At 33.7% G+C, this 22,641-nt stretch overlaps 13 protein-coding genes and 1 non-coding gene across 14 annotated transcripts; 7 read left to right on the forward strand and 7 right to left on the reverse strand.

Annotated features, from left to right (window-relative positions):
- Nucleotides 1-266: 266 nt before the first annotated feature.
- NAEGRDRAFT_78925 (TPR repeat domain-containing protein) lies at nt 267-2,237 on the reverse strand (the record flags this gene model as incomplete). Its single annotated transcript, XM_002679739.1, has 1 exon — nt 267-2,237. The coding sequence occupies one exon, from the start codon at nt 2,235-2,237 to the stop codon at nt 354-356; it is 1,884 nt and encodes a 627-aa protein (XP_002679785.1). The 3' UTR covers nt 267-353.
- Nucleotides 2,238-2,432: 195 nt separating this feature from the next.
- On the forward strand, nt 2,433-4,091 carry NAEGRDRAFT_64889 (uncharacterized protein; the record flags this gene model as incomplete). Its single annotated transcript, XM_002679611.1, has 2 exons — nt 2,433-3,651; nt 3,748-4,091. 2 exons carry the CDS (start codon nt 2,433-2,435, stop codon nt 4,089-4,091), a joined length of 1,563 nt encoding a protein of 520 aa, XP_002679657.1.
- A 1,211-nt stretch (nt 4,092-5,302) lies between these two features.
- Nucleotides 5,303-5,890, forward strand: NAEGRDRAFT_31862 (uncharacterized protein; the record flags this gene model as incomplete). The annotated part of the gene is made up of 1 exon (XM_002679612.1): nt 5,303-5,890. The coding sequence occupies one exon, from the start codon at nt 5,303-5,305 to the stop codon at nt 5,888-5,890; it is 588 nt and encodes a 195-aa protein (XP_002679658.1).
- A 935-nt stretch (nt 5,891-6,825) lies between these two features.
- Nucleotides 6,826-7,917, forward strand: NAEGRDRAFT_64891 (uncharacterized protein; the record flags this gene model as incomplete). Its single annotated transcript, XM_002679613.1, has 1 exon — nt 6,826-7,917. The coding sequence occupies one exon, from the start codon at nt 6,826-6,828 to the stop codon at nt 7,915-7,917; it is 1,092 nt and encodes a 363-aa protein (XP_002679659.1).
- A 655-nt stretch (nt 7,918-8,572) lies between these two features.
- On the reverse strand, nt 8,573-9,814 carry NAEGRDRAFT_31853 (uncharacterized protein; the record flags this gene model as incomplete). Its single annotated transcript, XM_002679740.1, has 1 exon — nt 8,573-9,814. A coding segment is annotated over one exon (1,242 nt), but the record flags the coding sequence as incomplete, so codon positions are not given.
- Nucleotides 9,815-10,104: 290 nt separating this feature from the next.
- On the reverse strand, nt 10,105-10,692 carry NAEGRDRAFT_78926 (uncharacterized protein). Its single transcript, XM_002679741.1, has one exon. The coding sequence runs from the start codon at nt 10,685-10,687 to the stop codon at nt 10,226-10,228; it is 462 nt and encodes a 153-aa protein (XP_002679787.1). The 5' UTR covers nt 10,688-10,692; the 3' UTR covers nt 10,105-10,225.
- A 306-nt stretch (nt 10,693-10,998) lies between these two features.
- NAEGRDRAFT_78927 (uncharacterized protein) lies at nt 10,999-12,905 on the reverse strand (the record flags this gene model as incomplete). Its single annotated transcript, XM_002679742.1, has 1 exon — nt 10,999-12,905. The coding sequence occupies one exon, from the start codon at nt 12,903-12,905 to the stop codon at nt 11,013-11,015; it is 1,893 nt and encodes a 630-aa protein (XP_002679788.1). The 3' UTR covers nt 10,999-11,012.
- Nucleotides 12,906-13,134: 229 nt separating this feature from the next.
- NAEGRDRAFT_64895 (uncharacterized protein) lies at nt 13,135-14,244 on the forward strand (the record flags this gene model as incomplete). Its single annotated transcript, XM_002679614.1, has 1 exon — nt 13,135-14,244. One exon carries the CDS (start codon nt 13,135-13,137, stop codon nt 14,242-14,244), a length of 1,110 nt encoding a protein of 369 aa, XP_002679660.1.
- A 183-nt stretch (nt 14,245-14,427) lies between these two features.
- On the forward strand, nt 14,428-15,797 carry NAEGRDRAFT_47353 (uncharacterized protein; the record flags this gene model as incomplete). Its single annotated transcript, XM_002679615.1, has 2 exons — nt 14,428-15,495; nt 15,567-15,797. The coding sequence occupies 2 exons, from the start codon at nt 14,428-14,430 to the stop codon at nt 15,795-15,797; spliced, it is 1,299 nt and encodes a 432-aa protein (XP_002679661.1).
- A 187-nt stretch (nt 15,798-15,984) lies between these two features.
- NAEGRDRAFT_t178 lies at nt 15,985-16,103 on the forward strand. Its single transcript has one exon. It is a non-coding gene; the product is annotated as a tRNA-Ser (tRNA).
- Nucleotides 16,104-16,309: 206 nt separating this feature from the next.
- Nucleotides 16,310-17,968, reverse strand: NAEGRDRAFT_31869 (uncharacterized protein; the record flags this gene model as incomplete). Its single annotated transcript, XM_002679743.1, has 3 exons — nt 16,310-16,990; nt 17,126-17,367; nt 17,815-17,968. The coding sequence occupies 3 exons, from the start codon at nt 17,966-17,968 to the stop codon at nt 16,310-16,312; spliced, it is 1,077 nt and encodes a 358-aa protein (XP_002679789.1).
- A 724-nt stretch (nt 17,969-18,692) lies between these two features.
- NAEGRDRAFT_64898 (uncharacterized protein) lies at nt 18,693-19,823 on the reverse strand (the record flags this gene model as incomplete). Its single annotated transcript, XM_002679744.1, has 1 exon — nt 18,693-19,823. The coding sequence occupies one exon, from the start codon at nt 19,821-19,823 to the stop codon at nt 18,693-18,695; it is 1,131 nt and encodes a 376-aa protein (XP_002679790.1).
- A 597-nt stretch (nt 19,824-20,420) lies between these two features.
- Nucleotides 20,421-21,247, forward strand: NAEGRDRAFT_78928 (uncharacterized protein; the record flags this gene model as incomplete). The annotated part of the gene is made up of 1 exon (XM_002679616.1): nt 20,421-21,247. The coding sequence occupies one exon, from the start codon at nt 20,421-20,423 to the stop codon at nt 21,141-21,143; it is 723 nt and encodes a 240-aa protein (XP_002679662.1). The 3' UTR covers nt 21,144-21,247.
- A 9-nt stretch (nt 21,248-21,256) lies between these two features.
- On the reverse strand, nt 21,257-22,159 carry NAEGRDRAFT_64900 (uncharacterized protein; the record flags this gene model as incomplete). Its single annotated transcript, XM_002679745.1, has 1 exon — nt 21,257-22,159. One exon carries the CDS (start codon nt 22,157-22,159, stop codon nt 21,257-21,259), a length of 903 nt encoding a protein of 300 aa, XP_002679791.1.
- Between the last annotated feature and the right edge of the window lie 482 nt (nt 22,160-22,641).

Consider the following 22,641-nt stretch of genomic DNA (forward strand, 5'->3'; position numbering starts at 1 on the left):
CGGAATCATCAAAACTTGGACCATTTTCACCATCATATCGACTCGCCTCAATATTGGAGTGAATGAGATTTCGTTCCTGTTCATGTTCTCTACTTGGAGAGGAAGCTTGATAGAGAATTCGTTCATGCTCTCTGAGGTGATGATGATTCATGTTGTTGCATTTTTTTTTAATTAAGAAATAAAAATTGAATATTTAAGTGTGAGTGGAGTGATCTTAATAAGGCAAATTTAATGAATGTGTGTGAATATGGATTGAAATTTTGTGTAAAAAATCAATGCATTCATTTCATATTTCATTACATTATTGGATTGTAAACTGTGAATTTTTGAAAATGGATGAATTTTTTATGTAATTAGGGTGTGTTGGTGAGGAAGATTTTACCAACGAGGAGGTGCATGGTTTTCATCTTTTTAAAGTAATTTTCATTGAGGTGGGATGGAAGGGCTAGTTGGATTTGATTCGAGTCTATTTGAATGTCATTGATGGCCACAAAGTGGTTGACCTGATCTCTGAGCTGTTCTCGAAGAGAATGTACTGAGCAGATGGATTTGGAAAGAGTTACAATCATGTGTTCCTTGACAGAGTCTATCGAATTGAATTGTTGAGTTCTTTCATCGAATTGGTAGAGTTTGACATCATCGAGTGAACGAGTAACAATAATTGGATTCGGTCCAAAATATTCATTCACTGATTGGGTTCTGTTTCTTCTCCGTTTCGGTCTGGATTTATGAGTGACGAATTGGCTTGGTTCGACATTAATTACTTTACAGGTCTTCTTTCGGAGAGTGTTTTCTAATGGAGCTATCAATTTTTCATCCAAACACAAAAGATGTGTAATTTTGAATTGCTCCACCATGGCACTTAGTGTGATTAGCCCTGTATGGTCAACTCTTCCAGGTGTATTAATCATCCAAAATGTCTTCTTTCCACCAGTATTAATTTTAGTATTAATGTTTTTGTAATTTTTGAAAATATTCTTGAAAATTCTCAAATGATCTGCAATAGTTGTACCAGTTGTATCTCCAAAGTTGTAAATATACTTGTTTGGTGAGTTGTGGACGAGTTCTTTCAGTTTGGAATTGATAGTATTGCACTTGGTGGATAATTTTCCTTGCAACTCGGAGAAGATAAAGTTATTGGAACTGTATGTGAAAGCTACACTTCCTGGTAGTGTCATATTATTTTGTCCCATATCCATATCGGAATAGAAACACAATCTCTGATTTTCACTCAGAGCAAAATGCAAAAAGTAATTGGTTATTGTGGATTTTCCCCTGTCAACTCCTCCAACTACCATAATTCTTGGATTTTCATCCTCCTCAGTAATGGATTGATACAATTTGAATCTATCCATAAATAATTTACCATCTCCATATGGAATATTTGTACAATCGCCAGTCAACTCTTGCAACTTGTCAATGGTAAATTTGAAATTGTGAAATGCATCCATATTTGAGGCATTGAAATTAATAGAGTATGAAAAGTCTTCGAGAGCACTTCTATAATCCCCAGTCATGTAAAATGAAACTCCTCTATAAAAGTGAAACTCTCCCAACAAGACTCTATCTCCCTCAGTCATGATTAATTTCGAATAATCACCAATTGCATTGCCATACATTTGTCTCTGATAGTAAATCTGAGCTCTCAAACTCAGTGCTCTATTATTATTTGGGTCAATATCCAACATCCAATTCAACGATTCAAGAGCTTCTTGGCTTTGATCCATCCTCAACAAACAATCAACCTTACAATTCATCACATCCAACATGAGCTCTCTAGTAATCATTGGACTCACTTCCAACTCATCCTTACTCAAAAGGAAAAAATCATCAATAGCCCTCAAACAATTCTCATTCTCCCTGTTCAAATTATATCTTTGAATAATTTCCAAAATATTTTCAATTCTTTCCATTAAATTATTTTCCATTTCCAAAATTGCAAAATTATTATCAGTATGGTCTTGATTTTCCATCACATCACCACCACCAATACTACTACTAGCAGCCATTGAAATGGAGGAATTTAATATTTTACCATTCAGAGTTGAATAATTAAAGTCCGATGATGAAGACAATCCAACAATATTATTCAAGTAATTATTATTATTGCAATTGTTGATGAGTAATAATTTCCTCATTGAATGCTTCAAAAAACTCCTTTTAAAACCATCACCACCACCAGCACCACCAATACGACTACGGATTAAAACATTCATCACGTTCATTCTCTTCTTCATATTTTTTTGCATTCGATAAATTGATGAACATTTTGTCCGTCATCAAATTCCGATCATCAAATGAATATTTAAATTATTTAAATTCAATATGATTAATAATATTCTCATGGATGAAGAAAATCTAACGTGGATTAGTTAAAAATCTCAGAAAGTTTTCTTCTTATCGGAGTAAAAGTTTGTCAAACTCCTTAAAAAATGTCTCAACAACAAGAAGCATCTTCTGCAGCCTCATCTACTGCAACAATTGTTGAAGAGAAAATCACAAATAATAACAAGGCTTCTTCATCATCGGCATCTGAACAACAGCAAAGAGATGTTCCCAAGCTGAAATCACAAGTAAATAAGCAAAAACTTCAAAAGGCTATCAAGGAACATCTTCCTCCTAATCATACATTGTGGAGGGAGGTTTTTTCATTTCTGGAGAGTGATGATTTGTTCTTTGGTGTTGGATGTGTTTGCAAATGTTGGAAATCTTCATATTTGGATGGAATGACGAGGAATTTATTGATCATGTTTAATAGGAATTTACAAACATATTGTGAAAATAATCAGATTAATGAATCGAGTAGGGAACAATTGGCTCGTAGGACTTTTATTGAAATGTGGAAGGAATATATTAAATTATTGATTATTAATGATTTGTCACAGATAATAAGATTGGACACTAGAAAGCTTCTCCTTCTCAATTATAATACAAGTGCAAATGATCATCATTCGGAAGAATCGAGGTTATTTGAAAAATTTGCAAATGAATTGTGTGACAAGGAAAGAATGCTTCCTATCACCACTAAGAAAGAGTACACAACCATGTCGATGGAATTGAGAAATATTCTCGTAGGAAAGGGAGCCAATAATAATAATGTAATTCCAACCATTGATAATTCCATTACCATCAAGCCAGTGACAAGCTCTACCTCTAGTTATAGTATTAGTATTGATGAAAATCCAAATGAAGAAAAGACAGGCCTTTTGAATTCTTACAAGAAGATCAGAATTTCCAACTTTGACATTCAAAATAAGACTATGATTGAATTGTTGGAAAATCAATGGAAGCAATACTTTTCCAGATTTGTATGGAATCATCAGAGACCTTCAATGCTTCAAAAGACTGATCTCACCTCTGGAGAGGTTGTTCTTGACTCTGAGCAAGGTGAAAAATCTGTTGGCATCATTCAAACCATTCTCAATATGTTTGGTTGTAATTTTGAGAATGACTTGTCTGCATCCAATGAAAGTTTCAGCTCTAGTTTGTCACTGGGAGATGGTAATGTCAATGTTTTGAATATTTCCCTCTTTATTAATGGAGAGTTTGGCAGTTTTATTGCTGATGGATATTCAGAGGTTGGATTTGATTTTATGGAGAGAACTTTCAAAATTGGAAAGCAAGTTTATCAATGTAAATTGAATTTGTGTGGTAAGTTCCAAAGTTTAAAACCCTTAATTTACAATTAATAATAATATTTTACAATTATTTGTGTGAAATATCTATGTGGAAATTAACAATAATTAGCTGGATCTAAACGATTCATCAGTGGAGGACTCATTCAAACCAAAAATTCAGACTATGTCATTTTGTGCACAACCAATGCAGATATGACTCAATATGAATACTTTGAAGCCTACGATACCAATCCAATGACTGAATATCTCCTTGTTCACTTAAAGACTCCACTCTCAGAAGATCTCAAAACAGAAGAAGTTGAAAGAATGAGAAACTTTTCCAAAACAATTCTCAAATGTCCATTTATTTCCTTGGATAAGGAAACCTTTGGATCCAACATTCCACTCATGTATTGCATTATTTTGCATCACTGTCTCAAAAATCAAACCTTCTCATCTTCTAGAAGAAAATAAATTGTTATCCTCACCACTTCAATGTAAATAATAATTAAATTAATCTTTGATTCAAATAATATCCAATGATTAAAATTGTCATTGTTCAAACTGATTAATGTTGTGATTGATCCTTATTTCCCTTCTTGAAAAGATAGGCAAGAGACAATCCAATAACAACACCTCCACCCAATAGTGAATATCCAATACCAGTTGCTCTGGCCATTTGTGTTCGGGTGGCATGAAAAGTCTTTGGATTTTTAACTGTTTCCTTGATCACATTTTGTATTTTGATTTCTTCGGGATTAATTTGTTTTCCTTCCTTCTCCAATTTTTGATATTGTTTAACAAACTCCTCACTCATATCTTCACTTTTCTTTTCCATCTTTTATCAATTCTTTCAATCACTCCTAATTATTCTTCTTATTTTGATACTTGAAAGATTTAGCCCGCCAAACAAGTTTCAATTTTTTTGTAAAATTAATTTTTTAAAAAAATTCTAAGAACCACAACCAAGCCTCAACACTCTCACTCACAAAGTTGGTCAGAGAATGATAAGCAGCAAAAGATCTTCATGCCCAGGTCTTAAGATCACTCCGACCCCTCTGCTTGCAGAGACGTAGTTACGATGGAGTTATTGAGTCATAACTGTGCCAAAGTTAAGCGCCACGATTGGTGGGGTTTCCTGCTGAGAGTGGTGGAGAAGCTAATCAAAGGGTATCATTCGTTGGAAACACTTGTATGGCTGAGAGATTCACCGAGTAGCAATACTCAATGTAGTCTCAATAATAAGCTGTATAGTGTGGGATGATACTACCTCACATTTTGTTTTGATATTTCTATATTCTCTTATTTTCTAATACAGAAATTTTATGAGTTTATGAGATTGCACTAATTGACAAGTTCATTGACAAGAAGAAGGACATGTACTCTCTCTATTCCTTAATATTATTTGAATATTAAACTCAATATCTTATTCTTTAGCTCCCAATGCAAAAGGCATTAGAGCATGAAACCTTCCAATTCAATTTTTTTCAATTAGAACGTTAGACAACTATTTTTAAATTCCTCATCACAGACACGTTGAATTTTCTCTAACAAAAAAATCATCAATTATTCATTATTTCTCCTCAGCAGAAAGTTTTGGCAAAGAAGAATTTAATTGATCATCACTATAATATATTAAATTTATTAAATAATAATAATAACAACAAAAATACAAAATGCCATCAATGGATGATTTAGTTTTTAATCTTAAATTTACAAGCAAACAATTCCAAAGAGCTTCTAAAAAAGCTGAAAAGGAAGAAAAGAAGGAAAAGGACAAGGTTAAACAAGCTATGGAAAAGGGTAATCTTGAAGGTGCTCGTATTCACGCTCAAACAGCCATCAGAAAAAAGAATGAAACTATTAACTTTTTGAGACTTTCATCAAGAATTGATGCAGTTGCTAGTAGAATGGATACAGCCATCAAGATGAATAGGGTGACATCAACTATGGGTGGTATTGTTAAGGGAATGGATAAAGTTCTCGGAGCAATGGATGCTAGTAAAATTGGAGCAATTTTGGATAAATTTGAACAACAATTTGAAGATTTGGATGTTACTAGTCAATACATGGAAAGTTCAATGCAACAAACAACAAGTTTGTCAACACCTGAAGATGAAGTCAATCAACTCATGGCCGAAGTTGCTGATGAAAATGGTTTGAATGTTTCTGAAAAATTGGGAGCAGTCAAAACCAAGAAGGATGATATCCAAAGTGTTCAAGTTGATGAATTATCGGAAAGATTATCCAAACTCAAATCCCAAAAATTGTAAATTAACCCATCTATTGCCAACACCACATTTGATTTTGTAAAATATTGAATATTTAAAAAAAATATAAAAAAATGATCTTTTCAATTTTAAAAAAAATGGTCAAGATCCATATTGAATATTGTACTGCGTGAGGTTTGTATTTTACGTAACAAAATTAACCGACAAATATTAATTTCTTTATCAATACATTTAATAATAATAATAATATCAATAGGATATGCCTCCAAATTTAGAAATGCTAAATTGTTTATTGAAAAGAATATTGAAGGTGCCACTGTAGAAGGTAATACAAAGTCCAAGCCTAGAGCTGGAGCTTTTGAAATTACTGACGAGAGTGGTAACTGCTATTACTCCAAGTTGCAAACTGGTACTCATATTACCAATGAACAACTTGAAGAAGTAGTCAAGGCCATTAAAAAGTCAATGGAAGACAAGTAATCTTGTTTTCTTGATTGACTTTTTGGATCAAGACAATTGTACATTTCGCCGCTATTCTCTCAATGATCCTAACAATGTGTGTTGAGAATTTAGTGGAGTAGTGTAGATATGTTCTTGATCTGTAGGGCCAAACAGGTTAGATTGTGAGCAAGTAATGAAAATGTTGACCTGGTGAGTGACAACTCTGCAACCTTGAATTACTGGAGTCTGCATCCTTCTAATAGATCAACTCTGGGGGGTTCTTTGTTTGAGAAATCAGGCAACATTCTTCTGCGTTTCCTCTCAATCAACCTGCAATAATATTATGTGAAATATATTCAACACTAGTAAATTTTTCTTTCACATAAATTGTTGTGATTTATCTTTTTTTCAATGAAATTCAATAAGAAGAAACACTGTTTCATACATTTTCATATCCCTTCCAACATTTTACCTATTAACATATTAACATTTAATTCAATTTAATAAGAATTTAATATTTAATTTGATATAAAAAAATGCAAAAACGTGAAACCCTCACTTCCTTACCTCCAGAGCTTTTCTTCTCCATCCTATCCTACCTCGATAATTGGCAGGAAAAGATACAATTCTGCACCCAATTTACTCGTGCCAAGGAGAGAAATTGGAGAGAAACATTGAGGGGAATGATTTATGAGAAGAAAACTCATGAATTGGATTTTATTGTTAATGTTTTGCCTCAAAAATTGTTTGTACAGAGGAGTCGTTGGAATGTCAAAAAAGAACAACCAATGCCTTACTTTGCAAAATTGGTGGACTTGTTGAAATTTGTCAAGAGTAAAAGAAGACATGACATTATGTTCACAAAAAAGTATGGTAATAGGAAATATAGCTTATTGGGATCTGTTTTGATTTCTTTCAAAAAATACACCAAAAAGGATAACGTTGAGGAGGTCAATGAAATTCTCCTTCCTTTTATTAATTACTATTTAGAGGAGGGATTTGAATATTATGGAAATTATTCATTCATAACAAACGAGTCTAATTTTGTAGCCCTACTAACTATGGTTGAGTTAGGTTGTTTGGATACTGTTACTGATATTCTTACCAACAAGATTGGTGAATTCAAATTTAATGATAGAAATGCTCAATCATTACTTGTCAGATTTATGAAATCCCTAGTTCCTCTCGAGGTTTTGAAGAAATGCCTTATTGAAACAAGAATAATAACAGCCTCATTGTTGGTTTCACCTAAAGAACTCTATCGAAACAGATACATTTCTCATTGCATAGTTTTTATTAATGCAAAGATGGATTACACAAACTGGGAATATTTCAAAAATCTCATTGATCTCATTTCAGATCTAATTCTAGAGGCATGCACTAAGGAAGAGTTGGAAAATAATAATCATAGAACTAACATGTTACAATTATTTGGAAAGAAAACGAAAACAGCAGATTCTAGTTTCGAGTATTCTTCAATTGATTTTCTTGCTGAAACAATAACAAAATCGGAAAAACCAACTTCAAATAAGATGAAGTTTTTATATCATGTGGAGAATAGAGTTCGAGTTTCCATTGTACCTCGTTATAAGAATTTAGCTGAATATTATGCAAAGAGATGGATCTAAAAGCTTTAAAACCTATTTGATTTTACAATTGTTTATTGAGCGAGTTCAATAAAGTCGATTCAAGTTTTGAATAAATGGTCAAATCAATTAGTGCATTCGGATGTGAAAATTGTTGAGGTTGACAAACTTGTTGGAGGGGAGGCAAAATTGGTAAGGTAATTTCATGGAATGATTTCGAATAATTATTCGAATAAGAATAGAAGGCACGAGTTGCTGCACCTAATGTTGTACTATCAGCAGCGTTAGGAATAATGTGAACAGTGGAATTAAAGACATTGGACAATTGTTGGAGAAGAGTAAGGGAATTGGAAGCACCACCTGTCAAGACAATTCTAGGTGTTTGTTGTGGAGTGAGAAGGCCATTATCTTGGGCATGTTTACGGAGGGACATGAATTGAGAGAGAACGAGTGATTTCAAATCCATGGACTTGAGAGCATTGGATTGTTCTACTTGTTGCATTGAAAGTAGTTGCTTGAATTGTTCATCATTGAGTAGTTCGTAATTTTCACAATTGTCATATTTGACAAATCTATAAAATCCATTTTGAATATGTTGGGGAGTATGAGGAGTAATTTCTGGAAATTGGAAATAAAATCCAATCAAATGCTCCACAGTTTTGAAAATTCCTGAATCACTTTGAATTTGAATTGGACTTGGATATGGAGAGCCGATGATATTCTCAAATTCCTTCCAATCTCCATTGCAATACATGGAGCAGAATAAATCTCTGACCATTCCTCCGTTTTTAAAGCAGAGTAAGTAGAGGTATTTTTCCTCATTCGATGATAAATGATAGCTAGGATTGATGAAAATGTGTCCCTCCAAATTATTGCTCACATGAAGTGAATTTTCATTAACGAGTCCAAATATTGTGTGACTGGTACCTAAGGAAATGCAAATATCATGATTACTTCTCAGAAGGAAGGATGAAGAATTTTGATTATCACCAGAGAAGGAGCAAACTTGACAATCCTTTGAGAATTGGAATTTTTCACACAGCTTTTGATGAACTTTTCCAACAATAGCATTGGAAGGAGTCAATTTCTTATCTAAAACCTTTTCAAAACCCTCAACACTTTGATTGGTTAATTTTGACATGGTTCGCAAAATATCTTTCGACCATTCCAAACTGTGAATGTCCAATAAATTCATTCCTGATCCATCTGAAAAATCAATCGATTGATACTCTCCAACGAAATAACTTGCAAAGAATGAGGAAATTAAACAAATTCTTTCACAATTGTCTTCCAATTTCTTTCCAACCTTTTGGGCGAATTTTACAATTTGACTAGCTGTGAATCTTTCATGAGCAGTGCTTCCACTAATTTTCATTAATTCTTCTGCACCTCCTACTCCATTTTCCAGTTGTTGACAAATCTCAGTTGTTGAACTATCCATCCAAATAGGACAATTCTTCATTGCAAAATCACTTTCCTTCAAATTCCACACACCAACACCACCCTCTTTTCTCCTCTTCCACAATTCCTCCACACCATTCTCAGAATTCAAATAATTTGCAGCAACATAGACCGATCCATGCTGCTGAGCAGAGCCTCCAATACACCTAATTCTCCTCCTAATTTCCACAGGAATCTTCTCCAACAATCTTTCCAAAGCCTCAACGAACATTAAAATCGGAGAAGAAACCTCTCCAAGATCCTGCTTCTCTCCCTCATGAATCAAAACACCACCCTTTGTATGATAGTGAGGACACTCTGAATCATAATGAACATGATCCGAGTGTAGAATTTGAAAAGGAGAATCGAGTGATGAGACCACACTAATCACACTCGCTTTCATTGATTGTGTTCCGACATCAATACCAAGAAAAAAGAATTGTTCTTGTTCATCATCTTCATCATGATTGTGAATAATGCCCTTTGGTGGTTGAGACATTTTTTAAAGATAATATTTAAATAATTTACAATGATGATGATGAAAAAGCTGTAAAGCATTGTTAAGGAAGATAAAGTAAGGAAGAATAAAACTGTAAATTGATCATGAATGGAGAAGAGTACCAAAAAAGTACTTTTCCTCATCAATAATTGACCAAACCAAGAATTGATAATTATAATCCGTAATTACAATAAAGCAATATTTAACTCATCATTCCATCTCCAATTACTTCTTCTCTATCACCAAATATCATCTTGTTCTTCTTATTAAAATTATTTTTCATCAATGAATTGTTTTAAAATTTTGATCATCTTTATTTTTGTAACAATTTCCGATCGTACAAGTTTTTAGCTGTTACGAATCTAAGAGTTATAGATGATCATCATTATCTTCATTTACAATATGATACAATTATTGTTCAGAATTCAAAGGAACGTGGGTTTCCTTAGTTTCGACGTGCTTCAATTGAACGTTGGCGTTCAACAATTCATCTTGGAGAGTCTTCTTCTTTTCACCAGTTTCCTTCTTGGCTTCTTGATTGGCTTCGAATTCCTTTTCCTTTTGAATCAATTCATCGAGGACTGAACCTTGCAACTTTTCCTTGGTTTGCTTCTTAGCTTCAACAGTAGCTTCGAATTGTTTTTCCTTTTCTTTCAATTCATCGAGGACTGAACCTTGCAACAATTCTTTAGTTTGTTTCTTGGCTTCTTGATTGGCTTCGAATTCCTTTTCTTTTTCCTTCAATTCATCAAGGACAGTTCCTTGCAACTTTTCCTTGGTTTGCTTCTTGGCTTCAATGGTAGCTTCGAATTGTTTTTCCTTTTCCAAGACTTCTTTCAAGACGGCAGTTGGGACTTGTGGTTGTTCAGACATTTTTTTGTAAGAGTTGATTGGTTTATTGTTGTATGAAGCATCAAGTATATTAAGCTTGATCTCGTCAACAATGATCAAAGAAAAGGCCTCTTGAGACAGAGGTTGACAGACAAGCAAGAGGTGACGTGCAACTACAATTTGATTGACAAACAACATACCTATCAATCATGAAGCAACAATGACATGATGATGTGAAGACTTGTAATGGATAAAACAGTACACCTCTACGATTTTTTTTCACAAACTGTAGAACTATGGAAGAATATGATGTGAGATAATTAAACATTTTGAAAAAAGATTTTGAAATGGTTAAAGGGTTAATAATTTATTTTTTGAATTCTTCCTTCTTGGTGGTGAGGACTGTTGCCAAAAACTTGATATTCTTGTCTGTCTTTTCTTCTTGAATAGCCTTTTCAAATTTGCTGATTTCATTGTAAACTTCTCGTCCATGTTTTGTCTTTAACAAGGCAGAAATAATGTAGGATGCCTTCTTTTCGAAAATGTATTGTTTGCAATGGCCCTTGACAAGTTTGAAAACACCATCACAGAAACCTCCTTCACTCTTCAAAATAATGCTTGACATGGTGGTCTTGACAAATATATTGTGGAAATCAAAATCTTTGGATTGTATCAATTCTAACAGCTTGGCTGAGATTGGTTCGAAATCTTTGTTTTCTGTTGAGAGGGCGAATGCTTCCTTAACGACAAGGTGGCCATTAGTATCAGCAATAAGGGTTGATAAATTTTCACAAATTCCAGTAACAATAGATGGACCGAATGAGAGCAATAATTCTTGTCTAATCTTATCTTGACCCTTCTTGCTCAAAACACCATCTTTCATCATTTCCTTTCTCAATTCCAATTCATCAAAGAGTTTTGTAGCTTGACTGTTACCAAAAACTTTAGAACTACCTGTGAGCAAGTAACGAATTGGTTTACAAGCTTGTTGGTGATGTAAGAGGTCGGATAAAACTTTTCTGAAATGCTTCAAAATCTTTTGATTCAAGAGAACAGTATCGTCAATACACTTGAACAAGTATGAAACGACAACTGAACCGAAACAATCTTGAGAGGCCAAAACAGCCAAGTTATTGTGTGGATCACTGTTGGTGAGATCATCTTCCTTTTGCTTTTCTTCAGCACCTTCACCATCAACATTTTCTTCTGCAGAACCAGCAACATCAACCTTAGATCTAGACAAACTTCTGACAATGAGCTTTCTTTCCTTTTCGTTGGCATATGCAATACAGAGGAGGGAAATCTTACAACCGAGGAGAGTATGGAGGATGAGTGGAATAGCACCAGCTTCAATCAAATCGTAGAGTGTGAATTTAACATGTGAACTGTCACCACATTCAAAAACGTCAATAATGAGCTTTTGAACAACGGCCAAATCGAAGAGTCTCTTTTGGAGAGCGTTTTGAACAATCTTGGTCAAATCTGAGACAATGGTCAAAACAGCACCTGTCTTGATATTGTTATCGAGAGAATCCTTAAGAGAGTCATTCATCTTGCTTTCTTCATTAGTCCACAAGAAATCTGAGCCATAGAATTCTTGAACGAAGAATCTCTTTTCAGTATAGTTCCACAATTCAGTGTAGCAATAGTCGAGAACTTCTCCTGAAAATCTTTGTTGAATCATTGTCTTCATATTTCCAAAGAAAACTTCCTTATAAAATTCGAGTCTTTCCTTTTGATCCTTAATCTTAACTACGTGATATTTCATAACCTTCATTACTAATTTGTGTCCATAAATATTTGAGGATAAAACCTTAAGATCACCCTTGATTTCTTTAATAACAATATTTCTCAATTTTTCATTTCCGTACTTGAGAACAGCTTGTAACAAACGACTCATATCGGAACGAAGTGATAAACTACTAATAGATCCTTCAATATATTCTAAAGCTGTTTCGAGAATGTCAATCTTTTTACTTCTCTTCTTTTCTCCCAATTGCAAAAATTCGTCAAGAGCTCTCTTAGCCATTGTTGTACTATCTTCACGCTTCAACTTCTTTTTAAAATCAGAAATACCACCACCATCTTTTCTATTTTCCGATGATGTTTCAGAGTGCAATCTCTTTGTTGGGGCATTCTTCTTAAAACCGCCTTCACTCTTATTAAATCCCTTCTTATTATTATTAGATGATGAGAAAGAAGGCTTCTTAAAATCCTTTTTACCGCCCGATGATGGCTTGCCTGTATTTTTGTTATTCATTTTTTTTTCATCAAATTGTTTGAGTTACCGCTTTTTTCATCACCAAATAAAATTTTCATCATTAATTTTCTATTTTTTCAATGTTGATGAATAGTTTCAATACCGTAATTGATAATTTACTTATTTCTGAGAAGGGAATAAATTTATTGTTTTCATCATATTGCTTGAGGCTAGAATTTTCTCTGTGTGATGATAATTAAATTGTAAATGCGAAATAAATTGAGAAAAAATGAGTAAGCGAAAATTAGTGTGTGATGACGATGAAGACGAAGAGATTGAAGAATTCAAGGCTTCGGTTGTGAATCAAATCATAGAAGTGAGTGATGAGGATAGTTTGGATAGTCCATTGAAGACTATTACCACTCCGATTAATCCTCCTAAAAAACCTAAAATTCAATCAACCTTGGTAGAAAACAAATCAACTCCAACAAGTAAGAATCATCAAGCAACAACAACAACTCCAAAGAAGGATCTTAAATTGTCAAAGAAGGGAGAATCTAGTAATAGTAAAACAGCATCAACACCAAAAACTCCAACTACTCTCAATGTAAATACAAACAAATCAAGCCTAGGAAGTACTAGTAACAATTCATCATCGAAAAAACAAACTCTCTCACCAGAAGAATCAAAGAGCAACAAGGCAACTACTCTCGGAGATATACTGGGACCAGAAACTAAGAAGGAAAAGAAGAATGCAAAGAGTAGATTTTGGAATATTGCAAATTGCCAACCTGTAAATTATAAGGATATCGAAGATTGGGAGGATTTTGTGGATACTGCAGAGGAGAAATATCTCGGACCAAATAGAAATAATATTAATGTTTATATTAGAGAGGAGGAAGTGAATGTGATTTATCGGTGGATTGAATCTTTTAAATCTGCAAAATCTACATTGGCTGCTAGAGTTGCAAGAAATGTAAAGGAACGAAATGACAATAGTTTTGATGAAAGAGTTGAGGAAGAGAATTGGAAGAAATTGAATACTCTCACTGCTCGATTGAAAAATCTCTTAATGAATCACGAAAATTTAACAACAGAAGATTTGGGCAAAATGAAAGAATGTAGTCAAGTTCGAAAGAAACGTATCGAGGAAGAGAAGAGAGAAAATGAACAATCAGAGAGGGAACATCAGGCACTCAAGAATCAATCAGATATTGCCCAGATTAAATACTTTGTTTTTAGAGATGGTCCAGTGCGTGGCCAAAAAGAATACTTTGAATGGAAATCCCTCATCAATATGAAGAATCTCTTCTCTGGAGCTGCAGCTGCTGCACAAAACAACCAACAACCCTCCTTTGAAGACTCTGATGATGAATTACTGAATGGTGATATATTCTAAACCAAGCAAAAACCAGACCATCAACCAGATCAATTTTACACCTACCAAGAGAAAACTATAGAACCTTATTAAATGTATATCATCGTCATGAAGATCAACAACATTACGTGCCCTATTAATCATATCATATGAAATGTTTTGAATGTGCAAACTCAGATTTTACAAATTTCCATTACAAAAAAAATGCCACCACACGCAAAGAAGCCAAAAGAAACACCACTCACCGAATCGGAACATGAAGTTACATTAAAATATGGACAAGCAATAATTATTAAAAATTCCACCATTAAAAAGATACAAATTACTGATGGAGTGTTGAATATTTTCGGAACGGAATTTAATGCTAATGGAGAAGAAGGTGGTGTTTTGGATTTTTCTGCAGGTGGTGAATTGATTGAAGTTGTTGGTATGAATATGAGTCTGGAAAAGAAGGATACTACATTAAAGATGAATATTTTGGGAGAAGCTGAACAAGCATTTACTACTGTGGAAAGTAATCCAAAATTTATGGAAAGTGTATTTGAAACTTTTGATAAAATTAAGGGAGGAATGAATCATGTGAGAGTATTGATTGTTGGACAAACTGATAGTGGTAAATCAACTCTATCAAGAATTTTATTCAATCATGCCTTGTTTTCCAATGAGAGAGATCAAGAGGAAAGAATTTGTGCATTTGCTGATATTGATGTTGGACAAAATCAACTTTCAATTCCTGGAAGTATGAGTATGGTCTATGAATTGCCATCTCATGAGAGCTATTCGAAAGTTGACTCTGTGATGAAGTCTAATCCACTTGCCACTATTGTGAATAGTCATGCTTTCAACTTTGGAGATATTTCACCAAAATCCACAATTTATTACGATCATATCTGTAAGCAAATGACAACATACTATGATAATATTATCAAAAAGAATGCTGATGTGAAGAAATCAATGTGGATCATTAATACATGTGGATGGGTTGAAGGTCAAGGATATGAACTTATCAAGAATGCCATCTCCTCATGCAATATAACTCATGTCATTTCATTCGATCAAAATACTACACGTAACTTGGAAAGAGACACCAAGAATGTTGTAATTATTCCTCTCGAAAAGAGTAGTCATGTGAAAAAGAGAAGTACCAATTTCAGAAAAGACACCAGAGCTGCCAATTTCAATTCCTACTTTAGTAATAGATTGAATACTCTTACCTTACCATTGGATAAGGTGAAATTATGTATGATTGATTACAAGACTCAAAATTCAGCAGTAAGTATAATGTCTGACTGATTTATTGATTTAATAATTGATTTAATATTAATGTAAATATTATATTTTAGAGAGCTTTGACTGTGAGTGATAAGTCATTGAATAGAATTAATTCAATTTCTACAGCCGATAATCTTAAAGATGTGGCAAACAAGGAAGTTCGCATGTTTGTCGTATTGCAAGCATTCAACCCAGAAAAGAATACTATTACATTATTATTGCCTGGAAAGGAAAAGAAGGAATCATTTGAAAATCTTGAAAATCCATTACAACTTCTTGGTGGTTCCATAATCTGGAAGTAATCAACAATAAACTACGTTCAGACTATTGTTTATAGTTGTTCAAAATTCAGGGCACTAAATATACTGATTAGTCTAAAGGTTCGTTTTTCAAATGGCATCGTGATATTTATATTATATTTGAACCAAATTGACCAAGATAAAGATATTATTCTTGGTGTGTAGTCGAGAAAGAAAAGCATTGTTTATTGGCCACGTAGCTTAATTGGAAAAGCAGAACAAATGGTTTCAGTACTGAAACTTAACTGCAGTAAAAAATTCGCATTTCATTCGTAGAAAAAGATGTGGGTTCGAGCCCCACCGTGGTCGATTTTTTCATTCCACTTTTTCTATATTTCAAATTTCTTTTTCTTCCAATTTACGTTGTTCTAAATTGAGTTATCGAGAACGAGTTGTGATGTTCTTTTTTACTTTCTCCCTCCATACTTTGTACCATAAATGGTAGCTTGTAGCAGCAATTATGTGAATTAAAATTGTAATACTCTTGAAAAATAAATAAATTTTTTTGAGGAATATTACATGGAAACTAATTGTTTTCTCAATAGCATTACAAGGGTTAATGATAAAATAACCATGAATGCACATATACCAAAAAACCAGTACAACGAATCAATGTCCTGACCTGGGACTTTGACATTCATCCCCCAAATGCCTGACAAGACTGACAATGGACCGAAAATGGAGGCAAAAACTGTTAAACGATTCATAAAGGCATCAGTTTTTTGTGCATTTTGGGCAATTTCAATTTGAACTCTTGTTAAATAATTAGTATGGGATTGATGAAGTGAATCTCTGGCAATATCCAATCTATCACAACAATAGGTCAAGTGATCCAACACATCTCTCAAATATAATTGAATTTCCTTATCAATAAATGGAAGAGGAACTCTGCTCGATACCAAATAGGTTATCATCTTTTGCTTGGGTAAAAGTAATTTTCTCAACACAATAGTTCTTCTCTTATTGAGAGCAATTCTCCACAATAAATCTTCCTTCTCAGTAGTATTTAGTGAAACAGTAAATTCGTCCAAAGTATCACATTCTCTCGTTAAACTGTCAACCTTTGGAATATAGACGTCAATGATGGCATCTAAGTAGGCATAGAAAACCCATGAAGGGCTTGGAATGGTTGTACTTTTTCTTTTACGAACAACATCAGCACTGTCATTCCTTCTTGGTGTTGATTCAGCACGGATCTTTTCAATAATATCTCTCTTTTCTCTAATGGATTTACCATGTTTGAGCTTTTTACGATGTTTGGCATCAATTTCAAATTCCTTTTCAATTCTGTTCATGAGTAGATCCATTCCTTCAATTGGCTTATCGTGAACCGTAATGATACAATTTTCAAATATCAGTACATTCAAGTGACATGGTAAATAATCATTACTTGCTACCTTATCAGCAATTTGACCTGTAAAAATCATAAACATGTAATTATCGAAAACTTCCCACTTTTCACCACTATCATTGTTAATCATATCTTCTGAGGTCAAGGAGTGAATTCCAAAATATTTCTGCAGTGTATGTATATCATCAGCACTGCTTTGTTGACAATCAATCCAAAATGATTCTGCATCTTGATTTTCGCCAGTGATGTGATCTAACATGTGTTGGGCTGTGTCAAATCTGTGGCACTCGTATCCCAAACCAACAACTATGAATCTCTTTTCTGCCTTTTCAAAACTTGGCATTCCTTTCAATATATCCCTAATATTTCTTCCAATGACATTATCCTTTTCATTTACAGCATTGGCAAACACATCAGTAGCAGAAGTAGGAGAGCTAGGAGTGGTCAAATCTATACTTGGTCCATTGTTTCCTTCAAAGATATCTGCTTCATCTTTACCGTCTGTTGACGGAGAGCCAATTGTAGATGGTGTTTCTGAAATACTACTCCTCACATCATCAACAGTTGTTGCATTATGTTGATCCATAATAATTGGTGTTGGTGCACTCATAAGAAATCCAAAAGCATGCGAAGACATTGGAGAAATCAATGAATGTGGAGTACTGCCACTACTATTCTTCATTTTCAGCTTTCTGTTTTCATCCAATGAATTAGGATCCACAGATAAATGATTTGGCTTTTTAGAATGTATCTTCTTAGTGTTACTCTGAGTCTTTTTGGATCTTGATTTCCTATCTGGAATTTTAATCGGTTCTGTTCTCATTACTGATTCATTATTTGTTTCTCCTCCATTATTTGTATTAGTAGATCGATTCTTTCCCTCTTCATCAGTATCAGAATTTGAAACTCCACTACTTTCATTATCACCAAATGTTACTTTCTTTCCGAATATTTCGGGTGATGAAGATCTTCTCCTTCTTTGTTCATCTCCAAGTGATGTAATATTAACATTATCATTCGATAGCATTGTACCTAGTGTTTCTGATGTATTTGTTGTTGTAGTTGTAGTGGTTGGTTGTGATTCTTGTTCTTCATCGGCAAGGCTTTCGGATGATGAGGCTACTTCGATTTGAATTTCTACAACCTCCTGGTCGTTAGGATCATTGTTAATAGAAGGACTATCGATGAATACATCATCATCATTGGTAGTATTCTCTGGTGGTTGAAGTCTTCCGTTTATATTGTTAGAATTTTGTGATGAGGGTGAAGAGTTTGAGAGAATTTCCTCTTTGTAAAATCGCGACATTTTTTGATATATAATAATACTAATAATTGTTATTTAAAAAAACAGATTAAACAATTAGTGCAAAAGACCTAATTGAATATTTGCTATTCTTTTTAAGGTATAAAATATTAAATAATTAATTTGTAATTTTTTTAGAATTTATATTTTAATAATTAAAATCACAAGTTGCTCAGCAACATTCCCTGTGGTTCTTGTGACGATGAAAAAGTATTGTTATTGTGTGTAAAAAGCTTGTGAAAAATTAATTCTTATAATTGACATCCATAAAGTAGTCTGCCTTACGTCTCCATCTTGACAATGGTTCCAAAGCAGCTTCTTCTAAAATAACAGGTGTCATTCCTAAATCTTCAAATCTCATTACATTTTGTGGCTTTTCCTTTGGAAGAACATGGTCAAAGCTCATTCTGATTGGCAAGTCAGAAGTCCAACCAGGAGTATGTGTGTATTCGTTAATATAACCAACAAGTTGTCCGACAATTTCAGGTATCATAACCTTACCACCTGGCTTTTCATCTATAATTCTAGCAACAGTATCGACAAGTTGAGACCAAGTGAAAACTTCAGGACCAGCCAATTCAACAGTCTTTCCTACAGTTCTACTATTTAATACAGTTCTGGCAACAGCACGACCAACATCACCAACAAAAACAGGTTGGACTTTAGCTTGACCCTTTTGTGTGAGTGGAATGAGTGGGAAAATTCTAATTTGTTTAGCAATTAAATTCAAGAAACCATCTTCTGTTCCGTAAGCGTTAGCTGAACGAACAATGGTAGTATTATCAAAATTGCTCAAAGCAGCTTCTTCAGCCAATCCTTTTTGTTTCCAATATTCGGATTCAGAGTTTTTATCAGCGTTCAACAATGACAATTGAATAAATCTATCAACATTTGTTTCTTTACAGGCTCTAGAAATAATTTCTGCTGATTCAACATTGGAATTGTAGACTGTAACATTGTCGAAAATTCTCTTATGATCACGACCAATACAGTTAATAACAACATTAGAACGAGCACAAATATCGAGTATAGAATCGTATCTCTTCAAGTCAAATCTCATAGCAACAACTTGACCGACGTCTCCCATACTTCTCTGGTTCACAATATCGAATTCATTTCTTCTCCAAGGTGTAATAACTTGATAACCAGCATCAGCAAGTGCAGCAACAACATATCTACCAACAAATCCTGTACATCCGAAAACTGTAGCGACAGGGAAGGTAGTATGGGTGTTAACACCAGCAGCACTTCTGAAAGCGTCAATATCTTGTCTACCAAATCTCTTTGTGATAGTATTTGTCTTGATATCACTCACTTGATGAAATGATGATGAGACTTTTTTGATAGAATTGGCGAGTCTGCAAGTTTTGTTCATTTTTTAAAAGACTTTAAAAAAATTACAAGAAATTATTTTTTAAAAAGATTTAAAAACTACCATGAGAAGCTTATTGTCATCGTGATGAATACATTGATAATTAAATAGTTGATCTTTAATAATCTTTAATAGTAAAGATAATTCTACTCATCCTTCCGTTCACTCTCCTTTATTTTTCAACATGAATATTATTTGATTGGCTGAAATGCATTTCATCTCTTTTCATCCACCTTCACCAATCTCCTTCCGAAATATTTTAAATCAAATCCTCTCTTCCTACACACTAGTAACACAATAACTAATCATCCAATCCAATAATGACAATGATTCACTCTCCCAAACATGGTCCTAACATACTATTTTTATAGCCTCAATATTTCCATCCTTAGACTTCCTCAATATGTACAATAGAAAAGAACGCAAACATCTCTCTACCTGCTTAATTCAATAGCTTGGCGAATACTGGAAAGTACTCCACGCACATGATGATGAACATCAATGATGGCAATTTTGACTGTTCCTGAACGTTAAAAGTACAAATTTAAAAATCTACAGTTATGCATTAGAGAGAACAAACAACTCTCCAGAGAAAAAAAAATGTACATAGCAACTGGAAGCGGAAGAGACTCGTTTATATTCCTTGGTCCTCAGGAAAGGCATGGAAAGTATGGAAAACTCATCAAGAATGTTCATTCAGAACAAAAACAGACAAGAATTAATGAATTTTGGGATAAGGCAGATAAGAGAGAGGATAAATATACTCTACCATCAGGTAATAGAGAGAAGGAAAATTCGGCAACTACAAGGTTTAAGGTTCAGGGAGCTCCTTCTGAATTGGACGATAAAAAGTGGTTCTCCACTACCACTAGTGCAAATGGTGGTGTAAAGAATGCTTCCTATAATTCGAGTTCTTTGGCAAGAAAAACAGCCCAAGATATAACCCTCTCCGAACCAAGAATTCCAAAATATAGTGGTCATGTACCAGGATTACACAATGTGGTTGGTGCTAGTCCTCACAGCTCAAAATTCCAAGAGAGAAGTTATCAATCGATGGACTTTGGAAAGAGCTCTTCTTTGGATGGGTTCAATAATACAGTTTCGTTACCATCTCTTTCCAGATCATCAACAGCTAGCTCATCAAACAGGCAACAACCTGAGACTTCATTCAGAGTTTCATCTTCGAGTAGAACTTTTACCAGATTTGTTTCTCCAGTTAGATCGTCCATTCAGACACACCATTCTGGTAGCTTTGCTGGTCACGTTCCTTCTTCAGTGTCTGGTTTTTCAAACTATGAATTGTCTACCTCTATGAAATATTAATTTATTTGACCGTTTGAATGCTATTATCATTAATCTGAATCAATAGAAATATTCATCAAGTCAACCTCAACAAATTAATCACATCAATAAACACGCTTTTTTTCAGCTCTTCATTAATTGTTATCGTGTGTAATTTGAGTATTCATTTCGTCAATGGTATTTGCGTCCTTTTTTGCTTGGCCTTTTTTACTTGAAGAAACAGAGAGAATCATTAATTTCATATTACTAACAGCTCTAACTCCTTCATCAGATAAATTGTTCTCACCAATATCAAGATTGGTCAATTTGCTCATCTCACTAACGCATTTAGCTCCAATGTCAGAAATATCACAGTTGAAAAGTTCAAGTGTAGTCAATTGTTTCATATCACTAATAAATTTAGCTCCTTCATCACCAAATTGATTCCAAGCAATGTTAAGGTCAGTTAACTGTTTCATTTCGCTGATTTTTTGAGCTCCAATAGGGTCAATGTTACAACTATTTATATCAAGAATACGTAATTGATTCATTCCACTGATATATTCAGATCCTTTGTGACGAATATTATTGTTGCTAATATCGAGATCAGTTAATTGTTTCATTTCAAGAATATGTTTGACACCTTCATCACCAATATTATTTTCACCAATATTAAGACGTGTCAATTGTTTCAATTCAGATAAATGTTTTGTTCCAACATCACCAATATTGTTGAAATGAATAGAGAGTTCAGTTAATTGTTTCAATCCACTAATAAATTTAGCACCTTCTTCTTGAATATTGTTATTGTTAATTTCAAGATTGGTCAATTGTTTCATTTCACTGATATATTTAGTCCCTTCTTTACCTAGATTGTTCAATCCAACACTGAGAGTGGTTATTCTTTTCATTTTGCTTATATGATTGGCTCCATTTGCTACAATATCATTGCCATGAATATCGAGAATAGTTAAATTATCTAGTTCACTAATATACTTGGCTCCTTCCTCACCAATCCAATTTCTCGAAATATTTAAACTTGTTAAATTATGTTTCATTTCTAGAATATCCTGAACTTGTTGTAAATTAATACAACTTTCAACACTGAGAATTCTCAATCCTTTCATCAATCTAAATATTTTACAATCAAAATTTTCATCCGGATGAAAAAATTTCTATTCACTTGCAGAGTTTCAATATTTTCCAAAAATTCACCTTTCAATTTCTGGTCATTCTCACAAATAAATAAAAGTTTAGATAGTTCCCGCACAACAGCAAACCACTGTTTCGAAACTAATGCACAACTCACCACTGAAAATTTAAACTCATTACAAAAAGATAAAATCTCCGAAAGCACATCATTGGAAAATACATCATCCGAAAGTTTCTTTTTTACTAATTCCTCTTTTTCATTATTGATAATTGAAGAATTAATTTTTCCTCCGAAAGAATTTCAAAATCTTGACGACTTCGTTTGCTCATTTTTTTTTTGTAAAATTCTCAAATGAAATCCTTGTAAGATATCTAGTCTGTTGAATAG

Source organism: Naegleria gruberi, assembly GCF_000004985.1.
Source record: "Naegleria gruberi genomic scaffold NAEGRscaffold_12, whole genome shotgun sequence".
Lineage (NCBI taxonomy): Eukaryota > Heterolobosea > Eutetramitea > Acrasida > Naegleriidae > Naegleria > Naegleria gruberi.

Coding starts and splice junctions, on each gene's coding strand:
- NAEGRDRAFT_78926 (XM_002679741.1), bottom strand. CDS start 10,687: ATGTCTGAACAACCACAAGTCCCAACTGCCGTCTTGAAAGAAGTCTTG.